Genomic DNA, 26,026 nt, shown 5'->3' with positions numbered 1-26,026 from the left:
AGTCCCTGAGGTGACTGTGTCTATTACAGCTTAAATGACCAATGAAAGTCTAAACATCACATCTCAGGCCTGAGCCAAAGGGACAGACAGGCATGTACCATTTACAGACAGAAATTGCATTATCTTCTTGCCAGTTTCTTAGGTAGGTGAAAAAATACCGTGGGAGTCATTGGATGAAAAATTAACAAAAAGGCTGGTTTTCCAAAGTGTGCTGGGCTCTTTCTGGGGAGAGAAGTTGAAGACAGTCTGTGCCTCTCCCTGGAGCCCACTGTGTGGATGACTCACTGCCCAGGACTCAAGAGTGCAGAGAACAAAGAGAAGCAGGGCTGGCTGATGGCTGCCCTGCAGCCCTGCAGCCAGAGAGGGAAGCACAGGGCTGGGGAGATAAACACACCAGGTCATGAGGCAGTTAGTCATGGTCACCTGTGTGTGTTTCCCAAGAGAACAAGATGGTAACAATACAAACTGTTTCTCCTCCTGGGCCAGCAGGACAAGAACACTCCCAGCCAGCAAAGCTGGACATCTTACGCCTGCCAAGAGCAGATGTGAACACAGCTCGATGAGGCACGTGGATGGTCATTAGTCTGCACCTGGACCACTCCCTGGAGTGTGGAGACACCCCAGACCGAGGCTCTGACTCTCCGTCAGTGTGAAGCTGGAGGCGGTGACTGTTTATGGCTGATGCTCAATCAGTGTGGAACCACTGGGCTTCCTGGAAAGAGGGGTGAAAGGGAAGGACAGGGCAGAGTCCCATGGGGTAGAAGGTAGGCCTTGTTTCATTGTTTTTCTAGAGAGACTGCAGGAGGGCTCCATGCAGGAAGCTAACAGCTGTAAGAATGAGGTACTGCAGGAGGGCTCCATGCAGGAAGCTAACAGCTGTAAGAATGAGCGATTGTGGGAGAGCTTGGTGCAGGAGGCCCAGGAGGCTAACAACCAAAAGAACGCTCCCCGAGATCAGCCGACCTCCAGGGGAATGGACTCCATCACCTGGTGGTTTCCTCACTCGTTACCATTTGCAGGTCCCTTGGTGCAGAATTCCACAAACGGGCCTAGTGGTTCAGTGAGCCCTACAAGGTCTTCTGGTTGGCTGTGCACACCCACAGGCACTGGGATCGCTGCTTTGGGAGCAACTCCTTTCCCACAGTTTTCACGTCTTGTCACATCCTTCTGGTGACATTGGATGGGATGTGCCAACATTTAGGAGTGTCCCAAGGCTGTGACACTTCACTCCTGCCTTCTGGAGGCCTCTGGTCAATGTAGGTTGTCACAATCTGTCCCCGAGGGTGGCATGTTGCAAAGGGCTATCATCTGACAAAGCCTCCTTGCAGGAAGGTGCTGAGAATTGGGGAAGCAACGTGTAGAAGGGGCTTTCCTCCCCCGAATGATTAAGACAACTGAAGTTGTCAGAAATGTGACCCATGGACCTCAAAATTGCTTTTAAAAAGTGCTCCCTCTGGATTTTGACAGCTTGTTTTGCAGAGCAGATTTTTGGTGTGTATTATTTATTTTATATTTTTTTCCTTCTATGTCCTCTCTGACCCAACTCCCCAAGGCTGCTGCTTGGTTGAAAGTAAACGTGTGGACAGCAAACCACACTTCTTATATTTTGAATCATCTTAAAAATGACTGAAGCTTTTATTCCCAAATGGCTGCCCTCTGCTACACCTGGCCTGCAGTGTAGTCCCTGAAGATTGAAGTTGGGGCACTGAGTAGTCTGGCAAACATGTGACACCCCAGAACCAGGGGTGACGAGGGCTAGGGTCTCCAGTCAGGTGCCACATCTGGTGGATATCTAAATTATTCCCCCTTTCTGCATGTTTTCCTCTGGACTTGGCAGGGTTTCCACCTACAGGGAAGCAGTGAGCAGTAAGGTCAGTCCCCGACTGCTGGCACCCCAGGGACTGACCACTGATAGCCCCTCCCCATGTGCCATGTGGAGACCTGGAACTCCGGGCCTGGGCAGGGCATCTGTGCAGAAAGATGATGTGACAGTGGGTAAACCATGCTCTACCTCACCTTCTCAGGCCTGGGGAGAGAAACACAGAGACCATCCAAAAACCTTGGACCCTTAGGTTCTAAGGGGCAGAAGTTGTAACATGGTTAAAAAAAAAAAGTAAAACCAGCAAAAAATGGTGGTAACCCACTTCTCTTAGTCCTATAGGTGGTTTACCGAATTGGCCCAAAGCCCTAGCTCAGAGGTTTCACTTTTACATGAAAAGTTTTCCCAGCGTGAGTAGATGTCATACACGTTCCTGATGCCCCCAGCCTCATTCAGCCTCTGAGGGCTGTCCTGCCCCCAGGAGAAAGGACGAGGCTCATGGCAGAGGAGAGTGGGGAGCTCTGCAGAGGGCAGGGCAGCTTCTTGACCCTTGCCTTTGATTCTGTTGTCTGAAGCCCGCCGTTGACTTCATGCAAAGGCATTGGCCACTCAACGAGAGGCCTCAGAGTTCGTGCCCTTGGAAATGGCTTCCTCTCCCTGAGTGGGGCTGGTTAATCAATTGATTCCATGAAGAGAATTCTTCATCTCCACGTTGGATGTTTGTATTGGCCTGCTGTCCGCCAAACCCGCCCACGCAGGGCCGTGAGAATGTGCTAGGAAAGCCTTTTTCTTTGGGTGCTTGAACTTGAGTTATTCAATTTGGCCTCTTTTCCATAGTTCAGCCTTTCAAACTTTAGCAGGAAATTTTCAGTGTGCTTATACAACGTCCTGTGTGTTTTAATACATTTCTACCTGAATAGCTTTCTTTTTTTCCCCCCTCTTATAGAACATTGCAACAAGACAACTACCTCATGACATTAAGAATCCAGTGTATTTACAACTGGAGTTCTGAATGTTGGCCCGATTTCTTCTTGGAAATGGTGAAATTAGAGAAAGTGAAAGTGTGTGGTGGGTCCTCTCTAGGGAAGGCGGCCATGTGAAGGCCAGTGGTGGGCGCCAGTGTTTACGACCTGGTCAGGCTGAATCAACACCTGCTTTGTTTGTTCCCTGTGAATGGGACTGACCCTCAGACATCATGGAACCAGGGGGATGCCTGCTAGGCAATTTCTCGAATATCAGAACTCAGTCTCTTGCTTTTCTAACTTGCGAATGTTTTGCTTCAGCTTCTGTGGGGCTGAAGTACACAAACTACAGCCCCAGGGCCAAATCTATCTCTGTGTGGAAGTTGCTCAGTTGTGTCTGACTCTTTGCGACCCCATGGACTATCCAGTCCATGGAATTCTCCAGGCCAGAAGATCCTTCTCCAGCGGATCTTCCTGACCCAGGAATTGAACCTGGGTCTCCGGCATTGCAGGCAAATTCTTTTCCAACTGAGCTATCAGGGAAGCCCAATCTACCTCTACCTATCAGTTTTTAAGATGATCTGCTTGAAAAAAATCAAGATAAATCATGACATTTGCATGTTGACCTGACTTCAAGATTCAGTGCCCACAAATTTTAAGTAAAGGATCATGGCCTTTACTGATTTATTCACATATTGTCTGTGTGCTTTTGCACGGGGAGGGCAGAACTATGTCCTCCTCTAAGATCTTTACTGTCTGATCCTTGGAGCTGGAGGATTTATTGTTAGAATTTTTAGTTCAGTTGAAATCTTTGGCTCCTCCAACCTATTTTCATGCCCGGGTATGTTTTTACATATATTGTTTCCAACTAAACAAAGCTGTTACTTCCAATTTTTGTCCAATTTTTTACCATCTTTCTGGTGCACCTGGCACTTCCTCTGCTCTTTGGTAGCATGTCTGATCTCAAGAGAGCACTGTGTTCTTGTTCTGTGCTAGAAGGCTGAAGTCTCAGCAAGGTGACTCTCACATAGGAGTCATCAAACACTTGTTTGTTTATGAATAAATTAACAAATAAATGAACAGAAGACAATTCATCAGAATATTTCTTTCCCTGTTTAGGGTGCTCTTCTGGAATTCCTAACCACACATAAGTAGAATTCTCTCAGCCTACCCTCTGTGTCTCCCAGCTACTGTTTAATTTCTTCCTTGTTACTCTGTGTTGAGTTCTGGGTGAACTCTGTACTGCCATTCACTTCACTGAATTTATCTTTGCCTTGGTATCCAACCAAGCAATAGATACAGCTTAGTGTGTCTACTGATGTAATTCACCAATTATATGACTATGTTGTAAATTTCTAAGACATATAGTTGCTTTTGTCAGTGTCATCTTCTTCATTTCTGTTTGTAAAAAATAATTTCTTGTTTACATTTCAAGCAATGTATGGCAAAACCAACCAATATAATATTGTAAAATAAAAAAAATAATAATTTCACTGGAAAAAAGAAGATTTAATTCATTTATTTTTTTGAGGATCCCAAACAACTTAAAGTCATTTTCAGCGTGTTTCACAATTTTTAATTTTTGCTTTGGTGAATCCATGTCCCAGTTTATCTTTTCTGGCTTTTTGTTTCTTCATATGTTTTTAAAAATTTTTTAATCTTTTGGCCATGCTGAGAGGCATGTAGGACCTTAGCGCCCCTACCAGATTGAATCTGCCTCCCCTGCATTGGAAGTGCAGAGTCTTAATCACTGGACCACCAGGGAAGTCCCTGGTGCTTTTGAATCATGTTTTGTTTCCTCATTTTGAAAGAGAAGTTATTCTTTGTCTCTCCTTCTCTCTTTGCTCTTCTTCAAGCCCTTCCTCCACACCTCTGTGTTCATCTCTCTTTCTGACTCTTTAGTGTTTTTCCCACCTGGACCCGTGGGGATGGAGAGTTAAGATGTGCCCTTGGATGATGCTGGGTATTCGGGCTTTCTCACTTGTCATACCTACAATCTCTCTCCTCCCTAAGCTCCTTATATTAGATGCTTTTCCAGCATCATTTTGAAAACTGGGGAGCTGTCACCCAAACCCTTGTTTTAATCAGTGATTCCTACAGTGGCCCTCCTTGCTGACACTGAACATGTAATGAAATGCTCCCCAGGAAGCCCAGTTTGGTCTCCAGTGTCTGCCTCAAGGATGCCTGCACACAACTTTTCATTTCTGTTCCATTTCTAACCTTAGAAATATTTATCTTGTGTGACTGACTGGTTATGTGTTTCTGGTGCCCCCCTTCACATTTTACCTATGATCTCTACTTGTTTAGAGCCAAGAAAGTAGTTCTTACCATGAACTACTCTGTCACCTGGAAGCCCCCGGCTCTTGGAATTTTCTGGAATTGGAAGACCCCCACAACCTCATGTCCTCCCACTTGCTTCTTGCCTCACAGATATTTGGAGGTTTCTGCAAAGCTTTCCCTGTGCTGGAAAAAGTCTCTGCTTCTAGAATGCTCATGGTCTGTCTGAGGCTAATCAGTGTCTAGAATCAGAAGACTCAGTGGCCCAGCATGCTGTGGTCGTGGCGTCAGTCCCCCGTGGATACTCCTGACTGTAGACCTTCTGTTGGTTCCTCCCTAGGGACTGTCTTCGCCCGTAGAAAGCTGCAGGGAACACTCATCTGTAGGGACAGCCCCCATCGAATTTCTAGTCAGCGATGGAGTGGGTGAGGTGCAAACACTTAGCCCTGTTGCCTCAGTCCGAGATATCTGCGAAGGGCCATTCCCGCTCCAGGCTTCCCAAGGACCAGCTGAGGCCCCCCTGGAGCTGCTTTCCAGGGCAGCATCTCCCCTGTCTCAGTTCTCCCCTCGCTCCCCTGTCATGTCCTTGCCTAGAGCTCTTCTCCCAGTAACTGTCTGCACAGCAGCCCCAACTCAGAGGCTGTCTCCTGGTAACCAGCCCAGGACAGCAACTCACACTGTATGATACCGAGTGTTAGATACAGACACTATGCAATGTAGGGGTCAGAGGGAGGTCCTTGCGGTCAAGGTGGGAAGGAAAGATGTAGAAGCAATGAACCTGGTCACAAGCGGTAAGTTTCGAAGCACTGGAGGAATGGACACGTGATACTGGAGGCTTCACATCCCCTTCCCTGGCCCCTCAGCTACCTCTCCACTACCCTGCATACCCCAAGCACTGTTTTCTCTCTGATCATATCAGCTTTGGTGTGGAGAAACTTTTAGAAGAGATTACAACACTTTAAAACTTATTAAGTAATAGTGCATAAAGCCAGAGTAATAAACAATAGACCCAAATGGGAAGGGAGAGGGGAAAATATTGTTTTGGCTTCAGTAATCTGCCAACAACAAAATTGGAAATAGAGAACTGAGCTTTTGCAAAGGAGGATTAAGGGGCGGGGCACGGGGGAATTCCAAGTCCCACTTGGAGACACGCCGTGGAAGCTTCTGGTTCAGGCGGGAAGAATTCTGGGTGAATAAGCTCGTCATTTATTCTTCCATCGCTTCTGCAGTGTTCCCAGAAAGCCTCTCTGACTCATTCTTTTTAGCAGAAAAGGGTTCTGAGCCGTGCTGGAATGACGGCCTTGCTGAGATTTCAAATAGCATATGTGGTTGATGTGTATTTCTTCTCTCCATTCATATTAGTTTTGTGCCAACGAAATGACTCTTCTTTTAGTCAGATGGTGAGTGTTAGCACCTTCTTATTCTTAGCCTGGAAGCTTGACTGTCCAGTTTGTTTTGAAGTCACAGCACACTCTTTCCAGCTAACGGGTGCTAAGTCAATTCAGTTGTGTCCGACTCTTTGTGACCCTATGGACCATAGCCCACCAGGTTCCTCTGTCCATGGGATTCTCCAGGAAAGAATACTGGAGTGGCTTGCCAAGCCCTCCTCCAGGGGATCTTCCTGACCCAGTGATTGAACCCACATCTTCTGTGGCTCCTGCATTGCAGGCGGATTCTTTTACCGCTGAACCACCGGAAAGCCCATCTAATAGGTATTTATATTCAAGCTCATTTTGAAGAGAAAAGAAAAAAGTTTTATGTATCAACTTACTTTTCATTTGTTCTGTCTGGAGCTTTAAATTATGGGCAATTCATAAAATAGAAATACTTGCTTGCTTTCCAAGTATTTTTTTCTAAATGCCATGTATATAGGCCACATGGTGCTTCTACTACATCTTTCTAAATAAATTGTAGTCAGATAATAAAAGTATCTTGGGGAAGGCTAAAGGAGACTTTAAAAAGTATTTTTAAAACATCCTTTCAAACTCTGTATTTATGCAGAATTTGCATTTAATTCATTAACTTGGGGGCTTCCCTGGCATCTCAGTTGGTAAAGAATCTGCCTGCAATGCAGGAGACCTGGGTTTGACTCCTGGATTGGGACGATCCCCTGGAGAAGGAAATGGCAACCCACTCCAGTATTGCCTGGAAAATCCTATGGACAGAGGAGCCTGATGGACTACAGTCCATGGGGTCACAAGAGTCAGACACGACTTAATGACTAAACCACTAGCCATAAAACCGTATCAGTGAATTTTTTTGCTGTTTCATTCTTACCGCAAAGAAGATTGCACAAGGCTCAGAGCTCTTCTGGAAGAATTGCTCAAATAGGGGGATACATTGCTTCTGAATAAGAAAATTTCCAGATTAGCTTACAACCATGGGAGTCATAGATCTTTCATATTAAAAATCACCTTTAACATCACTTGAAACCATAGATCAGAAGTGGTGACTATAGCAATAACCTCTGAATTCTTTCAAGAGTGTAATAAATGAGGAGTTAGATTTATATTTAAATCCCAGTTCCTGGATGGACTCTATGGAGTAACTGTTGTCTTTTTTAAAGCTCTATTTGAGGAAATATATTAAAAATAAACAAAGTCAAATCAATAAAACCCAAGTTAAAGTTGATTGGAAAAACTCTACTTTTCCCTCTTTGTTATTTATTCCTTCCATTAAAGTTGAATTTCTTCTGCTTAATAACCAGAGAAAACAGTGTGTAATTATGCAGGTTGGAGCCATGTCATGCTGGCCATGAATTGCCTATTTTGTGAATCTGCTATCGGAGTTACTTTGAGAAATCATCCTGAAGTTAGTATATATATATTTTATTTCTTTTAAATATATGCCCCATTTTCTTACGATTCTCATTATGAATGATTATTTATTAGGTGACATAGTTTTGGATACTTCATATTTCTTGTATAAATAAGAGTGACTACTCAAAACACATGGGCAACATAACACCCCCAATTATTCCTGTGCACACAAAATACTTCCCAAACCAGAAAAACAGAGATCATTTCTAGAAATACCCTGAGTTAGTTGGAGCGTGGCTGTAATTGGGGTGTGTGTATGTGAGTGTGTGTGTGTGTATGTGAGTGTGTGTGTGTGTGTGTAAAAGAACAAATGTCTTTTTACCCTTTCCTGTTGCTCTTACTCATGACTCGAGTTCCACATTTCCCTGTCGTATCATTGCCCTTCAGCCTGAAGAAACTACATTCATGCTTCTTTTAGAGCAGATCTCCAGGTTACAAATACTCTGTTTTCCTTCATCTGAAAATGTCTTCATTTGCCTTCATTCCTGAAGGATGTTTTCACAGGGTGTAGAATTCTGGGTTCGTAATTCTTTTCCTTCGTAACTTTAAAGATGTTGTTCCAGCTATCCTGGTCTTCATCATTTGTGATGAAAAGTGCATAGAAATTCGAACTACTGTCCCCCTGTGTGTAATGTGACATTTTCTTCTCTCTGCTTTCAGAGTTTTCCTTTACCTTGGGTTTCTAGCAGGTTGGTTATTCTGAGTCTGGCATGCTTTTTTCAAGTTCATCCTTTTTAGGGTTTGCTGAGCTTGTTGAATGTATATATTATGTCTTCAAAAAATTTGGGGAACTTTTGACTCTCATCCAGTCTTTTTTCTGCACTAGTCTTTCTTTTCTCCCCTTCAGTAAACCTAATGACAGAAATGACTCAAACATGGACCTTTGATCCTTTGATCTGTGGCCTGAGAACCTATGAATTTTTTTCCAATCTTTTACTCTCTCATATTCACGGTGGATAATTTCTATTAATCTCTTCAAGTTCCTGGCTTATTTCTTTATCATCTCTACTCTACTATTGAGTCCATCAAGTGAATTTTAAATTTCAGATACTATATTTTTTTCAATTCTATATTACTCTTTTTTTCTGTTTCTCTACTGACAGCTTCCATCTTTCCATTCATTTCAAGATTGTTTACCTTGAGCTCATGGAGTGTGGTTGTAATGGACATTTTAAAGTCATTTTCTAATAATTTAAACATCTGGATAATTTCAAGGTTGACTTTATTGTCTTTTCTCTTGGGACGTGGTCAGATTTTCCTGGTGTTTTCTATGGCAAGTAATATGGGTTTATATCCTGGTCACTTTGAATATTATGTTATGAATCATTGGGCCGTCTTACATCCTCTGGAGGGAATTGTTTTCCCCCTTTGTTTCTCTGTCTCCAACGGGCAATCAGTCTGGTGGGTTTCAGCTCACAGTCTTTGTCTCACTTTGTGTGACTGCTGGTTCCAATGTCAGTTCTCAAAACTTTGCTTTTCTCTTTGGGTCTGCCCTGCACACGCACCCCTCAGGGGTCAGTCTGGGACCCATGTGGTTCTTTATATTGTAGTTCGGTTCTCAAAGCTCCTTTGGGTCTGTTGCACACACGTGTAGCTTGGGGGTGAGACCAGGACTTGTACTGGTTTATAACAGAATTAGAGGATTCCCATTTAGTCTTCAGCTCTTGAGACCCCTTTCCCTGGTTTCCCTAGTCAGAGAGATGGAATGGAGTTGGGGAGACTCGATGTCTTCAGGGCAGTAGCCACTTTGAAACCAGGAGTCTTTGGGGCAGGATCAGGAGGGAAATAAAAGCATTTGAAAGAGTATATATTTGATGGTCTGATATTCCAATTAATTAATTTACTTTTATTGTTAGTTTGGAAGAACTTATAGGGTTGGAGCAAGATAGATATAACAAAGTCCGACTCTATGGCAGAGGGAATGGTATTCAATATCTTGTAATAACTTATAATGTAAAAGAACGGCAAAAAGAATATATGCAATGTAAAGATTAATTAACCAATTGATTAAATTTTCTATGTTTTAAAAGACAATCTTATATAGGCAAACATCCTTCAAAGGTAAAAAAGGAAGAAGTAGTAGACAAAATGAATAACAAAAAACTATGATGTACAGAAAAGCATAGCAAAATGACAGAAATGTATCCTTATCAGTAAGTATTTTAATATAATTGGATTAAACTCTGCAATGAAAGGTAAAGGTAGCAGAATGCATAGTAAAATATAACCCAATTATGTATTGTCTGCAGAAGATTCATTTAAAATCCAAAGAAGAGTTGGTTGCAAGTGGAAGGATAGATGTCCTATACAAATAATAACCAAAAATATACTGGGGTGGCTATATTAATATTAGACAAAATGTACTTTGAGTAAAAAATCATTAAAAAAGGACATTGTATATTGATAAAAGGTCAATTCAAGAAGATGTAACAATTATAAACATTTACTCAACAAACAGCAGAGCCCCAAAATATATGCATCAAACAAATTGGCTGACTTAAAGGGAGAAATAGATAATCATACAGTAATAACTGGCTATTTCAATAACCCACTTTCAATACTAGAGAGAATACCTAAATAGAAGAATGATGAAGAAAAACAAGACTTGAACAATACTATAAACCAACTAGGACTAACAGATAAATATGAAACCTTCCACTCAACACTAAGAGGATACATATTATTCTCAAATTTGTATGAAATATGCTCCAGGGTGGACCATATGTTAGATCATGAAAAAATTCTCATGAAATTTAAAAAGATTGAAAGCATACAAAGTATCTTCTCAAGGTACAGTGGAATGAAACTAAGAAATTAATAACAGAAGGAAATTTGGAAAGTTCATAGGTCTATGGAAATTAAACACTGTCTTCATAAACACCAGCAAGTCCAAGAGATAACTACAAGGGAAATTAAAGATTATTTAAAGGATTTCTCCAGTGGTGCAGTGGTTAAGACTTTGTTTGCCAATGAAGAGGACAGGTTTGATCCCTGATCAGGGAAGATTCCACATACCATAGAATAACTAAGCCGGTGCACCACAGCTACTGAGCTTGACCTCTAGAGCCTGTGAGCTGCAACTGCTAAGCCCATGTGCTGAAAACCACGCCTGTGCTCTGCAACAAGAGAAGCCACCACAATGAGAAGCCCAGGCACTGTGAAGAGTAGCCTCCCATTCACTGCAACTAGAGAAAGCCAACACAAAGCAATGAAGACTCAGCACAGCCTTAAATAAATAAATAAGTAAATTTTAAATGCTATGAAGAGAGTAATCTATACATATATTAAAAAAAGAATACTTAAAGGCAAATGGAAGTAAAACATAACATGCTAAAACTTACTGGATGCACAAAAGCAGTGTTTATGGGGGAATTTATAGCTGTAAACAACTGTATTAAAAAAAAGAATGATCTTAAATCAATAACCTAGATTTACACCTTAAGGAGTGGAAAGGAGAAGGGCAAATTAAACCTCAAACCAGCAACAGGAAGGAAGAAATAAAGATGAGAGCAGAGCTAAATGAAACAGAGACTAGAAAAACCATAGTGAGAATCAGCAAAACCAAAAGTTGGTTCTTTGAAAAGTTCAACAGAATTGACAGACCCTTAACGAAACTGGAAAATCAAAAATGAGACAAAATGAAGCATTTTAGTTGTATTTATAACAGTTTAGACCTTTAAGCTTCAACTTTAAAGCCAATTATCTGTTCTTTTCAGGACTTAAAACTGATTGAATGGGCCTACCCAGATTATCAACGAAAAATATGTTAAAGTCAGTTCATTACAGGCTTCAGCAGTATCTGTAAACTCACAGCAACATTTGATCAGTGTTAGAGACAGGGAGGCCTGGCGGGCTGTGATTCATGGGGTTGCAAAGAATCAGACACGACTGAGTGACTGAACTGAACTGAACTGAGATTTTACTGACACCTTGACAAAGCCATTACAATATAGTTTTGTTCGCTAATTTACTCTGTATCTTGCTTTCTATTTGATTATTGCCAACACAGAGGAGCTATACTTACTTTTGCAAGATGATGTTGCATCTGAATCATTTTTGTGTATTTTTTCTAATAATTGGTCTGTGGATTAAGTTTGACACCCTATATTGATGATAAGGTCATCTGCAAATGATTCCATTTGATCACATTACTGGTAAATAATTCTAGTTATTACAACTCTTCTTTCTTTTTCTTATCTTACAGCACTGGCCAGTATACCTAGTGATATAAACGATAAGGGTTTCAGGTGTCCTTGGTGATTCTCTGATATTAATACAACAATGTTCACAGTTCCACCAGAAACAAGATATTTGCTTTAGTTATGGTATAAATTCTTTATTATCTTAAGGCCATTTCCTTCTATTCCCAGTCTTCAGAGTATTATATTGTCATAAACAGATTTTGAACTTAATGAAATTATTCTATGGAGCCATTAATAAAATCATCAAATCAGCCTACCAGTGTATGACTTAACATTACAGATTTTGTTACTATTAAGCCACATTTGCTTTTCTGCAACAAAGCTTATTTTGATGTATTTTTTTTAACTTCAGATTCCTTTTTATTGTCTATATATTTGCCTTGAACTTTACTTAAATTTTTTTTTTTTTACAGTAGGTCCTTTTTGGTTATCTCTGTACATGTTGATCCCAAACTCCTAACTATCTTGTTCCCCCCACCCCTGCTTCTCCCTGATAACCACAAATTCATTCTCTAAGTCTGTGAATCTTTTCTGTTTTGTAAATAAGTTCATTTGTATCATTTTAAAAATTTTAGGTTCCACATATAAGTGATGTCATACGATATTTGTCTTTGTCTGACTTAGTTCACTTAGTGTTGTATTTTACTTTGCTATTTCAACTGCTGAGCAAATATTGTTTTCAAATATTTTATGTCTATATTCATAAGTAAAACGGCCTTATAATTTCCTTTCCTTTTCTAGCCTTATTTACTTTTGAAATTAAACTTACTCTAAATTGTAAAATGTTTTAGGCAACTTTCCTTCTTTTTCTACTCTCTGGAACTACTTTTATAAGATAGGGATTATCTGTTCCTTCAAAGTTGGCAAAACTCCCTTATAAAGCTTTCTGGACCAGAGGCTTTTTAGTGGTTCCATTTTGTGGTAACATATCCTATGATAAGGGCTTCCCAGGGGCACAGTGATAAAGAATCCCCTTGCCAATGCCAGAGCTGCAGGAGATGAAGTTCAAATCCCTGGGTCGGGAAGATCCCCTGGAGTAGAAAACGGCAACCCATTTCGGTATTCTTGCCAGGATAATCCCGCGGACAGAGAAGCCTAGCAGGTTTCGGTCCATGGGGTCACAAAGAGTCAGACACGACTGGGCACACAAACATGCAAGCAAGGATCCTGTGATAATCACATTTTTAATCAGTGTTAATCATATAATTTTATAACGGTAATAAGTTGCTTTTAGCTTTAAACTAATAATTAAGAGAGTCACTATTACATTTCATATACTTTTGAGTCATTCTATAGAACAGATTGCTGTGCTGTGCTTAGTCGCTGAGTCGTGTCTGACTCTGCTACCCCATGGCCTGCAGCCCGTCAGGCTCCTCTGTCCATGGGGGTTCTCCAGATAAGAACACTGGAGTAGGTTACCATGCCCTTCTCCAGGGGATCTTCCCAACCTAGGGCTCGAACCCAGGTCTCCCACATTTCAGGCGGATTCTTCACCATCTGAGCAACCAGGGAAGCCCATAGAACAGATTATGTAGACACATCTCCTATGTGAACTTGTGGGGAGGTCAGAATGAGTGTGGTCATCCTAGCTTCACTCACGTCTCCGTGCTCTCCTCCCCAGGACACACGGGACGGTTGTTAAAATCTCTGTGCTTCACCAGTCTCTCCTTCCTGTTGCTGCACATCATTTTCCACATCACATTGGCGAGTCTGGAGGCACAGCACCGCATCGCACCTGGTTACAACTGTGAGTATGATGGGGCCTTTTTATCATGCCGTGAACGTGCCTAACAAAGCTATGTGTTGTGACATTCATAGAAATCTAGGCAACGATTACATTAAAAAAAAAATTGTGGCAGTTTTTGGCCATTTGTCAACCTCACGCATTATAAATATACACAAAGAAATTCATGTGCCTTGACAATGGGGTAATGTGAACACCTTAATTAATGCATCTTCAACACATATTAGGTACTAGACTCCAATCTGTATGTAACACACTATGGCTGGATGTAGTCTAAAAAAAAAAATCGAGATTTACATACAGACCCTAGAACTTTCATTACACCTAGTGAGATGAGATAGGTACAGTATGTACCAGGATAAATAAGAGTATAAAAGTTGAATAACATTATACAACAGTGACCTCAATCCATTTCTAAAGCATAATGTAAGATTTCGCTCATCTTCATGGGGCAAAAGTGAATGACAGTTTCTTTTTCAAACTGGGATTACTTTTTGCTATTCACAATGAAATGATATATATTACACACAAAACCTTATATTTTAAGGTTTTGATCTGAAAAAAGTCAACACATATATGCTTTATCTAGGTAGTATCATCTTTCTAAAATTAATCTACTATCAGATAAATTCTGCTCCTGTTTTTGTAGGATGTGTGTTTGTCATTTGAAAAAAAAACCAGAAGGATTTCAAAGAGATGGAATACAATCCATATGTTTTAAGTTAAACCTGAAGAAATCCTGAGATATTTGGAAAAGACTAAATTAATAGTTTTACATTGTCAGTTTTTCACTGAGGAACTCGTTTGTGGGTTTGAAATTTCCTGATCTTTCATAAGTGCAAGCACAAGTAAAAGAAGTAAACCAACCCTTCCCAGTAAAATAAAAAGAGATTAAAATTCTTCATGGATCAAAGAATATTAGCATAAATGTAGTGAGAGATTCTTTAGTAAAATCCAGAGTTATAGATTATTCAGTATCCCTCACTGCATAACTTTCAGAGAGCTAGACTTCACAGAGCTAAGTTAGTGTTCATTTTGGCCATTAAGTGCCCAGGTCCTTGGATAATAATGCCTATCAAAGTGATTCTTGGTTTAAGATCTATGAATTAAGATATGTTTTAAAAAAGACTTAGATGGAACTCATATACTGTAAAATTCACCCATTTAAGGAATGCAACTCAGCAGTTTTTAGGTTGTGCACCCATTACTACTAATTCCAGAAACCTCTCATCACCCCAAGGAGAAACCCTGCACCCATGAACACTATGCATCCTTCTTTCCCTCTCCATGCATTCCTAGGCAACCACTAATTTACCTTCTGACTCTGGTGGATTTGCCTGCTCTGGGCATTTCATCCAAACAGAATTACATGATGTCTGTGTCTGACTTCTTTTACTCAGTGTAATGTTTTCAAGGTTCACCTATATTGTAGCGTATGTTAGGACTTCATTCCTTTTCATGGCTGAATAATATTCCATTGTTACAATGTGGTTTTAATGTCTGATGAAAGTCACATCATTATTAAAAACTTTATAAAATACAATGTTTAAATAATGGTACTTTAGTTATATTATTAATATGATCAGTTCAGTTCAGTTTAGTCGCTCAGTCATGTCCGACTCTCCGTGACCCCAAGAATCACAGCATGCCAGGCCTCCCTGTCCATCACCAACTCCCAGAGTTCACTCAAACTCATGTCCACAGAGTCGGTGATGCCATCCAGCCATCTCGTTCTCGGTCGTCCCCTTCTCCTCCCGCCCCAAACCTTTCCCAGCATCAGAGTCTTTTCTAGTGAGTCAACTCGTCGCATGAGGTGGCCAAAGTATTGCAGTTTCAGCTTTAGCATCAGTCCCTCCAATGAACACCCAGGACTAATCTCCTTTAGAATGGACTGGTTGGATCTCCTTGCAGTACAAGGGACTCTCAAGAGTCTTCTCCAACACCACAGTTCAAAAGTATCAATTCTTCGGCGATCAGCCTTCTTCACAGTCCAACTCTCACAACCATATATATTAATATGATAAGAAGCATTTATTACGCATGGCCAGATTCAGGTCTTTTTGAACTTAGTAGAAGTGCTAGCAGTGTTATTTTTTACTATTCCTGAATCAAAAATCCTCTGGGTAGGTCTTAATCAGGCATTCCCAGAGTCAGAAGGAGGGATTTTTTAACCATAAGTATTTTCTGAACAGCTTTCTACCTTCCCCACAATAAAAGCTGAATTTGAAGCAAAAAAGGTAGGTACGAGAGGAAGAACATGGAAAAATTATTTGATATATCACATCCAGATGAGATTCCATAATCCAATTATATGATGTTATATATTCTGTATATATAATGTTTTGACATCAAAATTTTATTTTCTTTCTCTTGAGTAATAACTCATACCATAGCAATGTAGAAAATAAAATATCTCTGTTTTATAAAAGGGTATTTCATGAATAATAAGTTATCTTTGTCACTTAAAGTATTTAATCACAAGATATATTACAACTGATCAGATTTTTCAAACTTGAGTTTACAAATATATAGCTTGCCTGTGTCTGCAAATACTGTTTGGTGCTGAGCGACGTTGTAGACAGAACTGTGCTGGAAGGTGTCTAGATTAGGATGTGAACACATAATTTCCTCTGATGCAAAGTCTAGGTCTTTCTATTTTTATTCAAAATAGTATTTGCAACAGTTCTACAAAGGTCAAAACAAAAATGAAATGTGAAATGTTAAACTGTATTCCATTTTTCACATTTACAAATGAATTTACTGTATGTGGAGGAGCCTCTCCTATAAGGTATAGATAGAGACAGAAACATACAGGCTTAAAACACACACACACACACATCATACATCACACACACACAGAGATCACACACACACAGATCAGATATCACTCATACACCCCACACATACACAGATCACACAGCACACATTGTGCACACACACATCACACATCACACACACACACAGATCACACACATAGAGATCAGACATCACACACACACACACCACACATTGTGCACACACACATCATACATCACACACACACACAGATCACACACATAGAGATCAGACATCACACACACACACACCACACATTGTGCACACACACATCACATATTGTGCACACACACATCACACATCTCACACACACAATATACACATAGATCACACACATTACACATCCTACACACACATACCACACACACGTGCACCACACATACACATCATACATCTCACACGCATACCACATACACACAACACACACATGTCACACCCATACACCACATACACACATCACACACATACACATGCCACACACAAAGCACACACACCACACACACAGATCACATACACATCACACACATACACCACACATATACCACACACCTCACATATGCACACACACAGAAGCTTGTACTAATGTTTTCTCCTTCTTCCCAGGCCAGAGTCCACATTACTTAGACCCTTTGGATGGAACTATGTTGGTGTCCTGGGCTGCCTTGCTCAGTGGTGAAAGTAGAGACCAGTCAGATCTGGCCTCCTGACGTGCCTCTTACTGGCCATTCCCTGCAGCACAGTCTTGGAGAGTCAGACCTACCTTTCCTAACCTCACAGCTGAATATATGGGCTTCCAGACACTATATTCCTAGGGATCATTCTATTCATGCACAGTGCTTTCTGCTGTCACTCTTCACAGAGATGTGTATTGAACATGTCCAAATCTATCATACTGTCCTTTCCTTTTTGACGTCCCATATAAAAGCTCTATTCTCTTCCACCCAGGTCAATATAATAGAAATCTAACAGTAAACTTTATTTCTAACAAGTTAAATTCTACTTTGAAGCTTATTTCCGCAAAAGTAGATGTTCCAATGTGAAGTTCCAGCATTTTTGAGGAAGTTACCACAGAGAAGGATGATGCAAAAGAATGAGTTAGAGAAGGGATGTGAGCCCCACGGGCACTTTGAGAGTGAGTCTACAAAGAGAAATCACCAGTGTCTCCTAAAAACCAGCGATGCTGCAAAGCATCGGTGCACCAGGTCTACAGAGTTTTTTTGTTCAGTTTCATGTGCAGTGTTTAAAAATCATACATTCTTGAAAAGGGATAAAAGAGGAGAGCAAACAAACTTCAGAGCTTTGCAAACTAGTTTAGTCCAAGGTTGACACAGACCAGGTTTTCAGCCTGGAGCATTTTTTAATGATCAAGTTATATAAACTCTTGAAAAACCCTGTCCCCATGGTAATGGAAACACTGACTTTTCATTTGGGGCTGACTTCACCTTATTCGTGTTATTGTTTCTCTAGCATTTGCAGTTTCGATTACACCATCCGAGCTGTAAACACAAACTCTGCTGTTTTGATATCCCACATTTGACGTTCCGCCTTCTTTTGGCATCCGTAGATGTAGTCACAAAACTTCAGATGAAAAGGCACAGAGTGCCTGTGCCGTCTGAATGCATCCTCTGTGTGCCAGACTTTGTCCAATTAAAATGAAGGAACCCAGACACGTCCGGGTTCCCCATCTCACTCAAGTGGTCTTCAGACTCCAAACCACCGAGTGCTCATTTATACGTGTTTAATTTGGTGTTCCTCTCCCTGTCTAACACTCATATGCCCTCAACCTCATTACGGCAAAAGCCCCCAGGATCCCTCAGGAATCTGAGCCGTGAGTCTGGTGACAACGGTAGCCTTTATAAATATCCAGCCATTGGAAGTTCTCTCCCCCAAGAGCCCTGTGAACAGCCACTGGCAGCAGTAAAGGTTGTTTCAGACCAGCCCAGTTAGTGCTTGGCGGCTGGCGGGTTTGTTAAAGATGCCATTGTGCAGAAGGGGGCCCTGCTGCCCCGCCCCTCCCCCTTCACTTCCAGGTAAGTGAGGAAATCGTTGGGGGGGGGGGGAGCGGGCGGCACCTCTGTAAATTCTCCTCAGACACGTGTTGTGCAGCTTACTAAAATATTTTCATTCCATCAAAACTGGACTGTTTCAGTCATGTCCTGCCAGAGCCTGTAGAAGCAGTCTGTCTGCCTCGGTGATGGACCTGCGAGTGTGCGGGAGCAGGGGTGGGGGGAGGCAGGTCCCGTCTGGATGATGCAGGGGCTGTGCTGAAGCAGGCTGTTGATTGAAAGAAACCTTTGCTGTCTGGATTGTGAAGGGAACTTTGCGCCGATGACGGCTACTCTGTATAGAGCCCCTCCTGTCATTGTATCCCTCTTCTAATGAATGCCTCCTTTCTCCTTGTTACAAATGGGCTCCGGTATCCTTTGCATAGGGCACTCCATGCACACAGTCCCATTCAATTTAGAGCTGACCTGACCATGCAGGCTGGGCTTCAGGAGGTGAGTGGCTGCCCTCTTCCAGGTTGGATCTATCTGGAGATGGGGACCCAGCTTGTTCCTGCACAGAGGCCAGGGTGATGGCCAATTCTCGCCTCTGCAGAGCAGGGCCACCCATGATCTCTCTCCTCCGGGGACTTGTAGCGCCCAATCTGCACATGCGGCTGAGGTGGGGTGAGGAGAGGTGGAGCAGATGGGGAGGAGGGTGGCTTTGAGGATGGAGATGGAGAGCCCAGCTGAGAGGGCGGTGAGTGGCTGGAGCCATTGCCGTGCGAGCCAGGATCTTTTCTGATCTCTCTGCTCCTTGTGGAACCCCCTTGTTTATCACCAGTTTGGGATTATTTTCTCCACTGCACTTTCTGCATGCATGCATGCTTAGTCACTCAGTCATGTCCGACTCTTTGTGACCCCATGGACTGTAGCCCGCCAGGCTCCTCTGTCCATGGGATTCTCCAGGCAAGAATAGTGGAGTGGGTTGCCATTCCCTTCTCTAGGGGATCTTGCCAACCCAGGGATTGAACCCAGCTCTCCCACACTGGCAGGTGGATTCTTTACCGTCTGAGCCACCAGGGAAGCCCATTGCACTTCCTGAGACTCTGCTGCTGCTGCTGCTAAGTCACTTCAGTCGTGTCCGACTCTGTGCAACCCCATAGACGGCAGCCCACCAGGCTTCCCCGTCCCTGGGATTCTCAAGGCAAGAACACTGGAGTGGGTTGCCATTTCCTTCTCCAATGCATGAAAATGAAAAGTGAAAGTGAAGTCGCTCAGTCATGTCTGACTCTTAGCGACCCCATGGACTGTAGCCCACCAGGCTCCTCCATCCATGGGATTTTCCAGGCAAGAGTACTGGAGTGGGGTGCCATAAGACTCTGGATTGATTAGTGCAGTTTCGAACGGTTTAAATAAGAGCTTCTGGTGTTCAGTCCGTGGTTTTCTCCTCTTTGGAGATTTGTCCTCATAATGAATTGTATGCTTTCTTTGCTTCATCCAGTTGCTGGGTTCATGGTTAAAACTGTTTTACCCGGAGGGTCCGATCCCTCAGATCAGCTGCTTTCTTCTCCTGTGGAGGGAGTGGCACCTAGGGTTCCAACTTTTCTCATCCCAAGAACTTGGAAGCCACTGACCAAGAGGTTATTCTAGGCCTTGGAGGTACTTTCTCCTGCTGCCCTTTGATCCTCAAAGCACGAGGGTCCTGATGCTGTGACCCATCTGAAACCTTAGCAGGTAACAGGAATACCGAGGGCCAGTCATGGGTCTGGAAGTTGGGCATTCCATCCTGATGACATGGGGTGAACACGGGGTGAGTGAGGAGCATCCCCTGGGAGCCCTGCTTCCCAGAGCCCACATTGGCTTGTCTCTGGAACCTCCATCCCCACTTGGTGCACCATAAGTCATGCTGGTCAGAGATGAAGCTTGAGGTTTAGTGAGTCACCTGGCGGGTCCATCCTCCTAAAATTAAGTCCATTTCTTTATGTTCCTTTTTATGTCTTCACTGGACACAGTACTGTGGAAGCAAGAACTGATATGTATGAAACAAGAGACAAAATACTCAAAAGGACACTGGCCTCCCTCACTCTGAGAGCCATTTCTGGCCCCTGTCTGCTGCCTGCATCCTTGTGAGCCCTGGTGTTTGGTAGTGTCAGCTCCCTCTTGGCCCTGTCGCGCTCCTCTTCTCTGCCAGCTTCTGAAAGCAGGACCTGCCCCAAGATACAGCAATGAAAGCAAAAACCTGGACCAGGTTGTCAGCTTTTTCCTGGCCTTCTGTGCCAGGGTGAGGACCACTCTCTGATTTTCTCTTAAGAGAAGTAGTTTAAAAGCTTCTGGATTGTATGCACACCTTCCGCTCGCATATATTATAAGATTAATTAGCCTTAAGTGGTATTTCCTGCAGCCCCTGGTAATGGAGACAGATTGCTTTCTCAACTCACTGCACATGGAAGCATGTGCCCACTGAGAGGAGTCTGACGTCCAGCAGCGGGGCAACAGCCCCTCAGTCTGGGCCTCACCTGTGATCGGTAGACCTTGGTGGAGAGCATGCTGAAAGAGAACTCTGGTGACCTGATACAGATGAGTCCATGCCCCTAGAATGATGGACACAATTAGATTTTACTGGCCAGAGCTAGACCCAGGTGGGGGGCGTGAATAGGGTAGGGAACACAGTGGGGAAGAGAGACCCCATCAGGGTGAAAATCTCGCTGGCCAGGGCTGCTTGGTGTGCTGGTTCACTTGCAGTGATGGCTGTTGAGCACTGTCTGCTTTTATCATTTATCAGCATTTCACCCAGGACAGTATCTCATCTTACAGGAGAAACGTTTTTCATGAGAATTTTTATACTGTCTACTATATGAGTGAACTTAGGACCTCAGGGGACTGTGGGGAAGTTGTTCTTCCTTGTGCCTGAGTTTCCTGGATTGTGACGTAAAGGTGGTGTGGTCACCATCTTGCCGGGTGGCTGTGAGGTCCACAAACACAGGCCATGCACTGAATACAGTGCTGCCCCATAGCAAGTGGTCAGGGACTATAAACTATTATTACTGTTATTGTTAAAGTTTCTGTTATTATTAGAAGGGTAGAAATAATCCAGAACCAAATTATACACAATCACATGGGTGAAGCTTGGTGGAAGGGTGACAGAGATGAAATTGACGACTCCATTGTCTGGGGACCGCTTTTCCGTGGGTGGGTTCTCATTTTCTGGGCCTGTGAGTGCAGCTCCAGGGCGGGGATGCCCTCTCCCTGCCCAGCCCGACTCCCTGCCCCAGATGCACAGAGTACTTCTTTCTTTGTAGTGGTTACTATCTCCCTTCTAGGAGAAAGACATGTCCACTTGAAGCCTTTTATTTCTCTCTAAAAATTATCCATCAAATAAAGTCAACTGGTGCAAAAGGAAACTCGGATTTCCATTTGGATTTGGGGCCATTGGGAGTATAAACATGAAAGACAGAGCTGGCCTTAGAAGCAGCGATGAGGGGAGAGGATGTGGGGTGGGTAGGTGGGTAGGCCTGATTGATACCTGGGTGGGTGGGGAGAGAGGTCCGCAGCGAATGACGCCCCGGCCAGTCTCCTCAGACCCCTGTGCTCCCACCCACACCCTCTGAGCTGGCTGCAAGATCCGGGAAATTCAAGATGACTTGGGATCGATTGCGTTTGCTTAAATAACAATTTCCCTACCCTCAATTTCATGATGCAGCATTTCTAGTGTAAATTATTTACCATAAAAGCTCTAAGGCTAGTCTGTGTGGTGTGGGAGTAAACTCAACCTCAAAATTATAGATGGGCAACATAAAGCTGTAACTGTGTGTTTCCAAATGCCTGGTGTGATGGAAGGGGTAGTTCAAGGGCATCAGGTAGTATAGCTGGGCCAAGAACAGTCATGCCATTCTGCTGCTGCTGCTGCTGCTAAGTCACTTCAGTCGTGTCCGACTCTGTGTGACCCCATAGACGGAAGCCCACCGGGCTCCCCCGTCCCTGAGATTTTCCAGGCAAGAACACTGGAGTGGATGGTAATTGTAAGACAGTTTAGTTATTCTTTAGATTCATTGAACAGGTGTGTATTGTAGGACCTAGGCATGTGGAGTCATAAATAAACAAACATTTTTACTATAAACAGAATTTTGAATTCAGAAAATTCCTCTTGATTTCATGTATTGAAAATGTATTTCAGGGACATAGAAGACTGGCGAAGAGGTTGCTAGTATAATTTATCTCTTATGTTCATGTTTAGAGACATTTAAACATTTCCTAAGATCCCCATTGTAGGATATGAGTATATAGTGAATAAAATACTAAAGTTCAGTTCAGTTCAGTTCAGTCGCTCAGTCGTGTCCGACTCTCCGCGACCCCATGAATCACAGCACGCCAGGCCTCCCTGTCCATCACCAACTCCCGGAGTTCACTCAAACTCATGTCCACAGAGTCGGTGATGCCATCCAGCCATCTCATTCTCGGTCGTCCCCTTCTCCTCCCGCCCCCAACCTTTCCCAGCATCAGAGTCTTTTCCAGTGAGTCAACTCATCGCATGAGGTGGCCAAAGTATTGCAGTTTCAGCTTTAGCATCAGTCCTTCCAATGAACACCCAGGATCGATCTCCTTCAGAATGGACTGGTTGGATCTCCTTGCTGTCCAAGGGACTCTCAAGAGTCTTCTCCAACACCACAGTTCAAAAGTATCAATTCTTTGGCGATCAGCTTTCTTCACAGTCCAACTCTCACATCCATACATGACCACGGGAAAAACCATAGCCTTGACTAGACGGACCTTTGTTGGCAAAGTAATGTCTCTGCTTTTTAATATGTTATCTAGGTTGGTCATAACTTTCCTTCCAAGGAGTGAGCGTCTTTTAATTTCATGGCTGAAATCAGCATCTGCAGTGATTTTGGAGCCCAAAAAAATAAAGTCTGACACTGTTTCCACTGTTTTTCCATCTATTTCCCATGAAGTGATGGGACCAGATGCCATGATCTTTGTTTTCTGAATGTTGAGCTTCAAGCCAACCTTTTCACTCTCCTCTTTCACTTTCATCAAGAGGCTTTGAGTTCCTCTTCACTTTCTGCCATAAGGGTAGTGTCATCTGCATATCTGAGGTTATTGATATTTCTCCCAGCAATCTTGATTCCAGCTTGTGCTTCTTCCAGCCCAACTTTCCTCATGATGTACTCTGCATATAAGTTAAATAAGCAAGGTGACAATATACAGCCTTGACGTACTCCTTTTCCTATTTGGAACCAGTCTGTTGTTCCATGTACAGTTCTGACCTGCATACAGGTTTCTCAAGAGGCAGGTAAGGTGGTCTGGGATTCCCATCTCTTTCAGAATTTTCCACAGTTTATTGTGATCGACACAGTCAAAGGCTTTGGCATAGTCAATAAAGCAGAAATAGATATTTTTCTGAAACTCTATTGCTTTCTCCATGATCCAGCGGATGTTGGCAATTTGATCTCTGGTGCCTCTGCCTTTTCTAAAACCTGCTTGAACATCTGGGAGTTCACGGTTCACATATTGCTGAAGCCTGGCTTGGAGGACTTTGAGCATGACTTTACCAGCGTGTGAGATGAGTGCAATTTTGCGGTAGTTTGAGCATTCTTTGGCATTGCCTTTCTTTGGGATTGGAATGAAGACTGACCTTTTCCAGGCCTGTGGCCACTGCTGAGTTTTCCAAATTTGCATATTGAGTGCAGCACTTTCACAGTATCATCTTTCAGGATTTGAAATAGCTCAACTGGAATTCCATCACCTCCACTAGCTTTGTTAGTAGTGATGCTTTCTAAGGCCCACTTGACTTCACATTCCAAGATGTCTGGCTCTAGGTCAGTGATCACGTTATCGTGACTATCCTGGTCATGAAGATCTTTTTTGTACAGTTCTTCTGTGTATTCTTGCCACCTCTTCTTAATATCTTCTGCTTCTGTTAGGTCCATACCATTTCTGTCCTTTATCGAGCCCATCTTTGCATGAAATGTTCCCTTGGAATCTCTAATTTTCTTGAAGAGATCTCTTGTTTTTCCTATTCTGTTGTTTTCCTCTGTTTCTTTGCATTGATCACTGAGAAAGGCTTTCTTATTTCTCCTTGCTATTCTTTGGAACTCTGCATTCAGATGCTTATATCTTTCCTTTTCTCCTTTGCTTTTCGCTTCTCTTCTTTTCACAGCTATTTGTAAGGCCTCCTCAGACAGCCATTTTACTTTTTTGCATTTCTTTCCATGGGGATGGTCTTGGTCCCTGTCTCCTGTACAGTGTCACGAACCTCATTACTATTATTGTTCATTGTCGTTCAGTCACTAAGTTATGTCCAACTCTGTGACTCCATGGACTGAAGCATGCCAGGCTTCCCTTCGCTATCTCTCAGAGTTTGCTCAAACTCACATCCATTGAGTCGGTGATGCCCTCCAGCCATCTCATCCTCTGTCGTCCCCTTCTCCTCCTTTCCTCAATCTTTCCCAGCATCAGGGTCTTTTCCAATGAGTTGGCTCTTCACATCAGGTGGCCACAGTAGTGGAGCTGATATTACTATAAAATGTTATATTGTAGATGAGTGTTTTAAGTATTTCATGTTGATAATTATGGTTTCAAATGCTTTTCCATCATTACCTTGCATTGTTGTTTAGTTTATCGTCTCTGATTTTCAAATGGGTTATCATTCTTGAAGACCCCAGAAGCATTTTAGGGAGCAGTGCAGTGGAGGAGGGGTGGACAGCTGGTTTCTCAGGGTTCTTCCGTGGTGGTTTCTTCCTCTTCCCCACTAGCCAATGGGTGATAATCAAATCAAATCATGCTTACGACATGTAAACCACAGTGATCAGAAGGGAGTGCACATATTTCCTTTCTTTCAGTTTTGCAGAATTTGGAGGATATTTTCATTGCAATCTCACATTTATTTACGCCCCCCAAAATATTATTGTTGTTGTTTAGTTTCTAAATCATGTCCGATTCTTTTTGACCCCATGGACAGTAACCCTCCAGGCTCCTCTGTCCATGGGATTTTCCAGGCAAGAATAATGAAGTGGGTTGCTATTTCCTTTTCCAGTTTATCTTCCCAATCCAGGGATCAAATCTGCATCTCCTGCATTAGCAAGGGGACCTTTCCTGTCTGAGCTGTATTTATTTTCTTAATTGAGAAATCTGAAGGAATGTCATATTTAAATTGTAACAATGATATTATGATATCTTGCATTATTAACTTTGAAAATGTTTCTCCATAAAGTAGACTCAACAAGAGCAAAGAAAATTAATTTTAAATAACCTCAAGTTATTTATAATCCCACAGTCTTATCATATATTAATTTATGTGATAATTTTTTATTAAATGCCTACTGTGTACATTCATGGTAGCCTATGGACATCATAGTCCTGCCTTCACAGGACTATCACCTACAG

At 42.6% G+C, this 26,026-nt stretch overlaps 1 protein-coding gene across 1 annotated transcript in view; it reads left to right on the top strand.

Moving 5' to 3' along the window:
* PIEZO2 (piezo type mechanosensitive ion channel component 2) overlaps positions 1 to 26,026 on the top strand; it is a 249,057-nt gene that overhangs the window by 68,773 nt on the left and 154,258 nt on the right. The window contains exon 3 of the mRNA XM_055417223.2: positions 13,701 to 13,826. Within this exon, the coding sequence (XP_055273198.2) occupies positions 13,701 to 13,826 (126 nt within the window). The remainder of the gene's footprint in view (positions 1 to 13,700; positions 13,827 to 26,026) is intronic.

The sequence above is a fragment of the Moschus berezovskii genome, chromosome 28 (genome assembly GCF_049115385.1).
Source record: "Moschus berezovskii isolate FMDL1 chromosome 28, NW_MosBer_1.0, whole genome shotgun sequence".
Classification (NCBI taxonomy): domain Eukaryota; kingdom Metazoa; phylum Chordata; class Mammalia; order Artiodactyla; family Moschidae; genus Moschus; species Moschus berezovskii.
The sequence above is the reverse complement of the archived record's forward strand: the minus strand, read 5'-3'. Positions and strand labels throughout refer to the sequence as shown.